Here is a 10632-nt window from a genome sequence, read left to right on the forward strand (position 1 = left end):
TTCTTTCTTTCTTTCTTTCTTTCTTTCTTTCTTTCTTTCTTTCTTTCTTTCTTTCTTTCGTTCTTTCTTTTTCTTTCTTTCTTTCCTTCTTTCTTTCTTTTTCTTTCCTACTATACACTTGTTATGTGAATGAATGAAAATCACATTTACTTATTTGTAAAGGTATCAGATTATATGTTTGGGGACTCTCTTCTCTGTCTTTTTTGTTGGTGGTGCATATCTCCAATGATTGAAACAGAAGTATAGCTTTATATTCTCTGGCTAATATACTTTGCTTTGTGTCCATTCAGTACTACTCAGAAACTTGGCTATAACAATAGCCGCCAGGAGAATGCCAGATCAAAGCAAATCCAGATCTGGGGGCTTTTCCATCACAGCGCTGGCTGATTCATAGCACCTCTGCTCAGAGGTCTGCATATATGATGTTCTCCTCTCTGTGGTGAACTCCATGAGGGCTTCGTTCTGTTGGCTAACCCCAGCCTGTGTTCTATCTGCTATTTAGCAGAATTGAAGCTTATTTTGTGAGAATTCTCATTTAGCAACTGTTGTGTGCTGATATGGCATAGCAGAACTTCATCAGGCTTGGAAAGAGGTTCCACGAAATATATCCCAACTCACTGGGAGGGTCAGCCAGGATTACTATTTTTCATCTTGCTCAGTTTTTGAAAGGATTCTCATTAAGACCTGGGAAGAATGAAGAAATGGACTCAGGAGCATATGTGGCTCATCACCATTTTGATATTTGAAGCAAAGTAATTATAATAGCAAACTGGCCTTTTTTAAAATTATTATTATTATGTTATGTTAGTCACCATACAGTAAATCATTAGTTTTTGATGTAGTCTTCCAGCAAACTGGCTTTTAATAGTTTCAAAATTAAGGGTGCCTGGGTGGCGCAGTCAGTTAAGCATCAGACTCTTGATTTCAGCTTAGGTCGTGATCTCAGGGTGGTGAGATAGAGCCCTGCATCGGGCTCCGGGCTCAGCTGGGAGTCTGCTTGAGATTCTCTCTCTCTCTCTCTCTTCCTCTGCCCCTCCCTCCCACACATGCCCTCTCTCTCTCTCTCTCTCTCTGTCTAAAATAAATAAATAAATCTTAAAAAAATAGTTTCAAAATTAACATTTAATCATCAAATTTACATCTCTTGTGCACATATATAACTATTTTCCTATCGTACTGCTTGAAGGGTAAATCTCAAGTATTTAAACTCTTAGAGGGTTATTATACAAAGCTTATTTGTATATTAGTGGATTTAGAATCAAATACTATTAAAGCTAAATTCTCTCATCTTATTGTCTTTTGAAAAAAAGACGGTAATCTAATTCTGGTTCTTTCTGACTGTGAAAATTTATATTTTTGGACCTTATTTACCTCATTTCTCAAGTAAGGTAGGTCAACTTGTTGAACGAAGGTCTTGTCCATTGGATTTGGGCAGGGTAGGATGTGGTATTCACAGGGTTAAAGAGATTTAGAGAATATCCAGGTCACAGAGAAAGAAGGGAATCCAGACAGCATGCCGGCCATGTATTGGAGCTCTCAGGTGTTACAGAGTGTTCATTTCCTCTCTATACTCACAATTTCATGGTTTAGATCATATTTATCATAATTTTGTGGGCAACACAGAGTGTTTTATAAATGTGCTACCTTAGGGGGAGAGCTCCATTTACAATAATTTATAACAGTAGGTACTGTCAGTAAGTTCCCTTAGTCCCATCCAACTATAAATCCTTCCATATCTCCACACCTCTTCCCCTCTAATGCACATACTACACTGGATATCCTAGTCCTCACCCTCTCATAAGGAGACATATGAGAGAGGGACAGTCCATATAACCCTTTATTAAGTTAGGGACCAAGACATTTTGGGACCTAGACTTGTATCATTCCTGCTAGATGGCCAGTGAGTGATGTGCTGGCCACTATTAAAAGGAAAATCTTTTTTCAAAAAATTAAAAAAAATTAATTTTATTTATTTATTAACTGAAGCATAGTTGACACACAATGTGGCATTGGTTTCAAGTGTACAACATAGTGATTCAACAAGTCTGTATGTTATGCTATGCCTCCCCACAAGTGTAGTTACCATCTGTTACCATACACTATTACAATACTATTGACTATATTCCCTATGCTGTACCTTTTATTCCCATGACTTATTCATTCCATAGCTGGAAACTTGTATCTCCCGCTCCCTTTCACCCATTTTGCCCATCCCCTCACCTACTTCCCCTCTGGCAACCATAGTTAGTTCTCTGTATTTATGGGTCTGTTTTTCCTTTTTGTTTATTTGTTTCCTTTTGTTTATTTTTTCCTTTTATTTGTTTATTTCCTTTTATCTACTGTTTTTTAGATTCCACATATAAGTGAAATTATATAGTATTTGTCTTTCTCTGTTTGACTTTTTTCCCGTAGCATAATACCCTCTAGATTCACCTATGTTGTTGCAAATGGCAACATTCATTCTTTTTTTTTTTTACTGCTGAGTAATATTCCATTATGCATGTATATGTATATATATGTGTGTGTGTATGTGTATACATATATATATATATATCACATCTTATTTATCCATTCATTTATCAATAGACACTTGAGTTGCTTCCATATCTTGGCTATTGTAAATAATGCTGCAATAAACATAGGGGTGCATATATCTTTTTGAATTAGTGTTTTTATTTTCTTTGTGTAAATGTCCAGTTGAATTACTGGATCATATGATATTTCTATTTTTAATTTTTTGAGGAATCTCCCTACTGTTTTTATCAGTGGCTGCACCAATTTACATGCCCACCAATAGTGCATGAGGGTTCCTTTTTTTCCACATCCTTGTTAACACTTGTTAATTCTTGTCTTTGATTCTAGCCATTCTGATGGCATAAGGTGATATGTCATTGTGGTTTTGATTTGCATTTCCCTAATGATTACTGATGTTGAGTATCTTTTCATGTGTCTATTGGCCATCAGAGAGGAAAGTCTTATTGCTCAAGTGGGAACGAACACATGTAGCTATCAAGCTATAGATCATTATATTCTGTTCCTTGATTAGAGACATGGATGTTGGTTCTGGAGTATGACATGGGCATCAGGCCCAGGTAGAATCAAGGACTCAAGCATCTCAGGGCTTTTTGCCCTTTCTGTTAACTTCACTCTCACTGGGGACATGGCTGCTAATAGATTCCAAGCTTACATTTCACAACTTCCAGCATTGGGAAAGGGCCAACTGTTCATCAGTATCTGTTTGAAAGATCTTTAGGAAAAAAAAAAATCTGTGATTGGTTCACTTCAAGCCTGGACCAATTAATTGTGGCCTGGGGATAGGATTAGGTAGGAAAATGGTTCATTCTGAGGTGGTCCTGTCCTTGGGTGAGGTGGGGAAATTCCTATGATAAGGGGTGAAGGGGCACTACATAGATAGTTCCACAGGTGTTCACTACACAAATATATCAGACGATATGGATGTAGTTACAGATGTCATATTTTAACTGATTCAGTCTAATTTTTAAATTTGAAAAATCTGACTCTCTGACCATTAGCTCTGATATTCCACCTCTTCCATTTTCTTATTCCTGTTACATTTATTTTTCAGTCTCATCAAAGCTTCAATGTGGTTCTAGAACCAAAAAGTTCTACCTTTTTTCTCCCAACATGCAGCCTGAAATATTTAAAATCATAAAGTTGAATCTTGTCCCATACCATTGTCTACTGTTTATAACTTGCTTCCCTCCTTAATATTTAGGTTCCATCTTCCTGTGTTTAGTTTTGGTCCAGTGGATACAACATGGCTCTGGAGACCAAAACATCCATATGCAGCTCTTTTGTGAAGGTTGCACCCTGAGCATTGAGGCAGTGCGTGACTGCCTCTAGGCTTCTGTTCACTCCTGTCTCATCTGTTCCTGATTTACTTTCTTCTTTATCCTTGGGGAGATCATCTTTCATACCAGTATCCAAGATTCCCTGGGAGTCATTTTCTTCACTCACTTCACTTTTATGATTTGTCTGAATCTGTTTTCTCTTCTGTGGTTCCCCAGATTGGCATGTTCTCTTGGGAAAAAAAAAAGGCCCAGTGTACAGAGTTATAAAACTGAGAATCTGTGGTATCCGATCTCTGTGAGCCTTTCCATGGCTTGCCAATCAAGCTACTTCTTACTTGGCTCTCTTTCATACTGCCCACAGCAGCTGATTGAAATGTTTACTGTTGGAATGCATATTGGGATGATTTGGCACCTATAACCTTATGGTGTATATTCCTTTCTGCATACATTTTAAAAACATTCCAAAAAAATATGGAGTTCACCTAACTTCTGAATGTGTCAATGAAGAGTAAATTATGGCATCTCATCCTAGTATTTTGGTAAGTAGAGTCTCCACTTCAGTATTAAGTTGGTCTTACTGAAAAAAGCAATATTAATCATTGAAGTTACCAATGTCCATTTCATCAAATGGAACCGGGAAAAAAGTCACAATATAATTTGATTAAATTTAAATGAAAACAAGGCTTGGAATGTGTTATTCATGCCAGCTAATAAATACATGAGATAGAGGGTATCCAAATACAATTATCTGCCAGAAATCTTATCAACTGTAACTTAGCAAATGGTTTGGCAAATTTGAAGTACTTGTAATCACTTAGATTAAGATGGCTATTGAATAAAAAAATGGACAGGTTATACATTTGACTTGGAGGGAATTCAAATAGGATAAGTTTGCACTCTAATTTGGGATAAGATAGAATTTATTTTTTAGAGGTGATACTTGGTGAAAATAGTAACAGAACTTTGGAGTTAGTGGCTGGCATTATATTAGTGAAATTAAAAACAATATAAAAGGAAGATAATATGAGACATTTGTAACCACATTTATTCTCAAATAAATTCTCTATCCTTGGGAGTGTGAATGTAATAGGCTGCTTTGTGGAGATTCTGGCCCGCCCACCAAGACCTCTCTGAATGCCCGTTCCTTTGCCTACAGCTTCCATCGACTATCTCATACATCACCCCCATCTTTTGACCACTGTTTATTGAGTCAGATGGTCACATCAGCCTGCTCCGTGTGGACTCCCTAGCCAGGGAGGCCTCTAGGGAGAAAAATGAGGCAACTGCCTAAGTGGAGCAGAAATGCTACAGTACTTCCTTTAGGGCAGGTGCATCCCTGTTCTTGCATGTAGTACCTGTAGTACAGTAAATTTTCCTTTTTGTTTAAATCTAGTAAATATCCCATGCTGCTGGGACTGTGGTAAGATATGTTCATACATAGTTGGTAGTATTATAAATTGTTATAAGTTTTCTGGAAAATATTTGGCAATATGTATTAAGAGAATTAAAAATGTTCATATCTGTAATACTCGGTTGTACCACTTCTAGAACTGTATTGAGTAATTTATCAGATTTAGTACTTGAACATTTATCATAGTGCAACTTATGATAGCAAAAAATCAGAAAAGCTAAATCTTCCAGTTTCAGGACTAGTTAACTATATTAGAATGTGTCTGTATCTTGTAATGTTATTCAATTATTAAAATGTTTTAGAAAAATATTTAATGATGTGGCAAGCTACCATGCTATTACATTAAATGAAAAATCTGTATACAAAGTACTATATACATTCTGACTCAAATACCATGATTTATATATGTATGTGTGTATAATGAATCCAAAAAAGGTAGAAGAAAATGCACCCAACTGTTAAAAATGGTAATTTTTAAGCAGGAGAACTAAATATAACTTATTTTTATGCTTTCCTATATCTTCGTCTCCTACAATGATCATGTATATAATTAGAAAAGTCCTATTATTAAAAAATGATGTGTAAAATAATGTCTTATTTTAGTGTTATAAGAAATTGGTTTTTTTTCTTTGTTGCATAAAAAACTTCGAAAACCTCAAAAGGATGTATTTATTACATGCTGTGCAGTGGAATAAAATGTATTATTTATCTTTTCAATGGCAGGATATAAAATCTATAAGCATTAGTATTAAACTATCTTTTTATTAGAATTTAAATGGAAATGTGTTCATAGTTACATTTGTCTTGTTTTAAAAATAAATCAGCATCCATTTTAAGTAATGAAGATTAAATACATTATGATAAAATTATTTTAAGGTTTGCCAGATCTTAATCAAGTAACAGTTTAGAGACATAGATATACATATACAGATAGAACATACACTTTTTATAACTGTAAGGCATACTTTATGATATATAATCTTTTTACCACAAAATATATATACTTCTCAGATATGAAACAAAACTGATATGACTAGGAAGACACTACTACCTGGGACCAGGGTAATACCTTTACAAGTAGTTTAGCTTTTATATATGACTTTGGTAGTATCTGTGTACAAATAAGCCAATTAGCTGGCATATTTTGGCAGTGTGAATCTATAAGACATTAGTTGACTTTCACAAAAGTTTCTGAAACTCGATGATTACTGCTTAGTAAGTCTATGTACAAAATGTGCAGTAGCATGTACAAGTGGGCCAGAGTTGCTAATAGCTAAATAGGAACAAAAGCTTTCCTGCCCTTTGGAAATTGGGCAGAGCAATCTTGAGCTCTGATCCCCTGTTGCTCCTCTCAGGGTTTAACATATTCCAAATACCTTTATGTGGAAATCAAAAATAGCAGAACAAGAGCAGACTGGGGAGATGTCATTTCTGTCAGTAAAATTTTCCCAATCAACACATTCATCCAGTTTCTGACATCATTCTTTGAGTGGCCATCATCTATCTAGTGCAAAATGGGGCGAAATATGGCTTTGCTTTGTTTTGTTGCACAGGGAAAGAAAAGCTTTTGTTCAGAGCTTTGGAAAGTTTCGTTGAGACCACATAACCTTTTTCTTCTTAAATTCTGAAAAGTAGCTAATGCTCATTTGGTAGTGAAGTGCTGTAGAGGAATGTTTTTCTTGCTCCTTCTTTCACAAGATTACTTCAGCGACAGGTTTCAAGTGTGTCACTCAACTTCAACACATGAGGCAGACTTCTTGGTGGATGCATTTCCATGATCTGAGGGGCGGTAGGAAAGTGTGCTCATTTTTGTTGATAGGCTTGAGTGGGATTTAGCCTTTGGGGGGATGTATTTCAGAAGCTGGAGAAAATATTTTTTAAATTTCTTCCCCAGAAAGCCATAAAAGAGAGGATTCAGGCAATTGTTAAAATAAGCTATGCAAATAGTGATGGGCATGGCGGTGTCAACAATATCTGCAATTTTACAGTCATGTATGATGCCCAGTTGGATCAGTACATCCAGAAAAGTGAATATTTGGTGGGGAACCCAGGAAAAGAAAAAGAAAAGTACAATTGCCATAATTATCTTGAAAATATCATCATTTCTTGGCTTGTTCTTCTGAATCTCATAAGCCCTCTTTAAGGTCTTCCAAATAAGAGTATAACTTGTAAGAATGATCAGAAAAGGAAACAAGAAACCCAGTATATTCTTGGTTAGGCCGAGTCCAATGGGGAGGGTTGAATTTTGGGATTCATAATGGAAAGCACAAACCGTGATATTGGTGTTCTCGATGAAAAATACATTTCGGTGGATTATGGTTGGCAAACTGGCCAAGCCAGCCAGCAGCCAAATAATGATGCAGGTGACTTTGGCCATAAGCATTGTGCGCCGGAGGCGGGACTTCATTGGATGAACAATAGCCAGGTAACGATCGATGCTTAGACATGTAAGTAGAAACACACTGGCATAGAGGTTGAAACTGACACTGGCTGAAGCAATCTTACATAGGTAATTGCCAAAGGGCCAGCGGTATTCCATAGCAGTATAGACAGCCCACAGTGGCAATGTCAGTAAAAAGCATAAGTCAGCCAGTGCTAAATTCAAAAGAAAAACACTGGCCACAGTCTTCAGTTTCATGTAAAAGTAAATGACAATCACTACCAAGCTGTTTCCAAATATTCCCACCACAAAGATGATACTGTATAAAGTAGGGATCATGACAAATATGTAATTGTGCCTTCCAGCTTTGGGACAGTCATCTTGGATTCTTTTAATACCATCTTCAGTGGTAGAGTTGAGGATCATTTTGAACTCTTGGGTTAATTAATTAGTCTCAGACACTATGCCAGATGCACCTGGAGAAAATAAAAATGAAAAGGTAAAAAAAAATTAACTTTCGGTTATAAACATATAGTATTATTTTCAATCATAAATACAGTAACTCAACTTTAGTCTTAGGGAAAAATAGATACTTTCTGGAGAAAACCTGAACTGAGAAAGTCTAAGTTTACACATTTGAATTAATTTTTAGAACATATTGCTTTTCTAGGAAGTGATAAATATCCTCCAGACAAATGAAAGTAGGGATCCTATGTGAATAAACTTATCTAGGTCCTTTGCATTTTTTCTAGAAGTAAATTCTAGCTTCCAAATTGATTAAAAAAGCCTAATCTAAATGTCAGAAAATAACACTGAATTAAATTAGTTATTCAAGAACACTTGAGTTTTTCCAGAGGTAGGCAAGGCTAATTAATTTGTCTTTAACCTCAGAAGTGTGACACATCTGTATCTTATTCCTCAAACCATTTCTTTCATTTCACAATCTTTACTTAAATATAAACATTATTAGCATCCTCCCTGAAGTCATCAGAATAGCTTCCTCTAGGTTACTGAGGAAACTGGTCATTGTGGGAACTGATTTAGGAAGGGATAAGGGGGAGCGCTCAAAACTTTGTGGAACAGATTCTTGCCATGGTTTCCCAGGCCACTACCAGCAAGACCCACTTTATTCTTTAATTTCAAACTCAGTCTACCACAAGAGACTGAATCTCCTAACTTGTGTGCTTGCCAGAGATTTCTGGAGTGAACTCTGAGGTTAACCATTTGTATAACAAGAATGTCAAATGAGCAGAATAGGTCAGGATTGTCAATAAAACATGTCTTTTTGTGGGGGCTTAAGATAGCAGCAGTTCTCTAGGATTTTCGGAAGAATCAGGTGCTCAGGAATGAGCTCCATAAAGACTTCTGCAAATATTTGCTTCAGTATTTTACATAACAAGTAATCAGGCTATTCATTTATGTGATTTAGAAAATCAACATATTCTGCCCTAGCAGAGTCTGTCAGAAAACCCTTGGGAGGGAGGCTGAGGATGCCGTGAGGGTAACATCACAGGATGTGGCACAACACACTCTGAGGTGAAAGCTCAGCATCGGGCACAGGTGAGGCTGACTGGGCGGGAAAGGGGTGCTGGGTAAAGATCCTCTTGCTACACCAGGAGCAGGTCTCTAGAAGAGCATGGCTGTGCATTCCTCTCATTCCTCTCAGCAAAGTATCCTAGACAAGAATAAGACACTACTAGTCTGCCCAGGAGAGCTGTGCTTGGCATCCAGGAGAGCTGGATGAGCACATACACCTAAGGTAGCGTTCATCTTGGTATAAAGTGGTGCTATAAGAGGGATGAGACTCAGGTAGCTAGATTTTAAAAGCGAACACTAGGAAGGAAAAGCTTCTTAAGTGGCCTCTTTGCCTCTCCCCAGAGGTAGTTACTCTCCTTATCCAAGGTTTTGGCTTCCTGTCCCCATCATCTCCTCCTTGTGTACTCAGCCTTATATAATTGAAATGTTTTTCTTCTCTTTTCGTTCATGGGAGCATTAGTATCCACAGACAAGCAGATGTCACATCCTCTGTGGAGCCTTTCTGACTTGTCTGGGCAGTTGGCTGTTCCATTTGTTAAGCCACTTTGGCACTTTGGATGCAAGGATTGACACTGTATTGTAATGGTCTGTTGACCTGTCTTCTCCACTGGTATGTCAGCTTCTTGAGGGTAGGGCCTGTTTCGAATAATCTTGTTTACTGTTGGAGGCCCCAGCCTATTCCAGGGGACAGATGATAAATGTTTGATGAATAATGCAGCCAGAGGACAAAAGAATGAGTAAATGCATATAACTTAAAAGCTGTGAGTATAACATATTGAGACTAGTTTCCGTGGGGCTAATGAAATAATTTACATTTTGTTCCTGAAAGGATCTTATAGAAAATACTCAGTGTTAACCTGGGTCTCACTTTGAATAAAAAATCCAAACCAAAAGCAAAACCAAACCAAACAAACAGACAAAAAAATCCTTGGTACTTTTAGAAATATGTGGTTTCTAAAACAGAAGATGAAAAGGAGGAATAAATATAATCGAAACTAGGGCTAGGCTCTCAGGGAGATATGACCTATTTCTTCCTCACACAGAAGGATTTCCCTATATTTTGCTGATTTTTCAGTTTATTTTATTATAGTTACTGAAATTATGCCAGTTTAGAAATATAAATTCCTTTAGGTAAACAACTATTCTCTATTAAAAATTAAATGCTTCATAAAAGGTTTATGGGCTAGCAGTCATTTACGCCTTAATGTGTATTAATTTACTTATTTGTTCTTCTAACATTTGGTTGAGATCAGTTGGATTTTGCCTAGGAAAAAGTGGAAATGTCAAGGTTAAAGAATCTCAAAGATTAAAAAGCAGCCTGGGTGAACTCCATAACTGAAAACTAGGGTAGAGGTAAATATTTGCTTCAGCTTGGGCACAAGGGCACTAACAGGAAGGAAGAAACTTAATGCTTTACAATCCCTTGGGGGCCATGAGCTCAGGTGCTTGAAAGTAGGGAGGAAATTCTCCTCTCTTTCTTCTTTTCTCTCTTG

The 10632-nt window shown here is 36.8% G+C and overlaps 1 protein-coding gene across 1 annotated transcript; it reads right to left on the reverse strand.

Annotated features, from left to right (window-relative positions):
* Nucleotides 1-6078: 6078 nt before the first annotated feature.
* AGTR1 (angiotensin II receptor type 1) lies at nt 6079-8078 on the reverse strand. The gene has a single exon (XM_021685991.1). The coding sequence runs from the start codon at nt 8027-8029 to the stop codon at nt 6950-6952; it is 1080 nt and encodes a 359-aa protein (XP_021541666.1). The 5' UTR covers nt 8030-8078; the 3' UTR covers nt 6079-6949.
* Between the last annotated feature and the right edge of the window lie 2554 nt (nt 8079-10632).

Source organism: Neomonachus schauinslandi, chromosome 1 (assembly GCF_002201575.2).
Source record: "Neomonachus schauinslandi chromosome 1, ASM220157v2, whole genome shotgun sequence".
Lineage (NCBI taxonomy): Eukaryota > Metazoa > Chordata > Mammalia > Carnivora > Phocidae > Neomonachus > Neomonachus schauinslandi.

Excerpts from the sequence above, each read along its gene's own strand:
- AGTR1 (XM_021685991.1), bottom strand. The coding sequence starts at position 8,029 with ATGATCCTCAACTCTACCACTGAAGATGGTATTAAAAGAATCCAAGAT.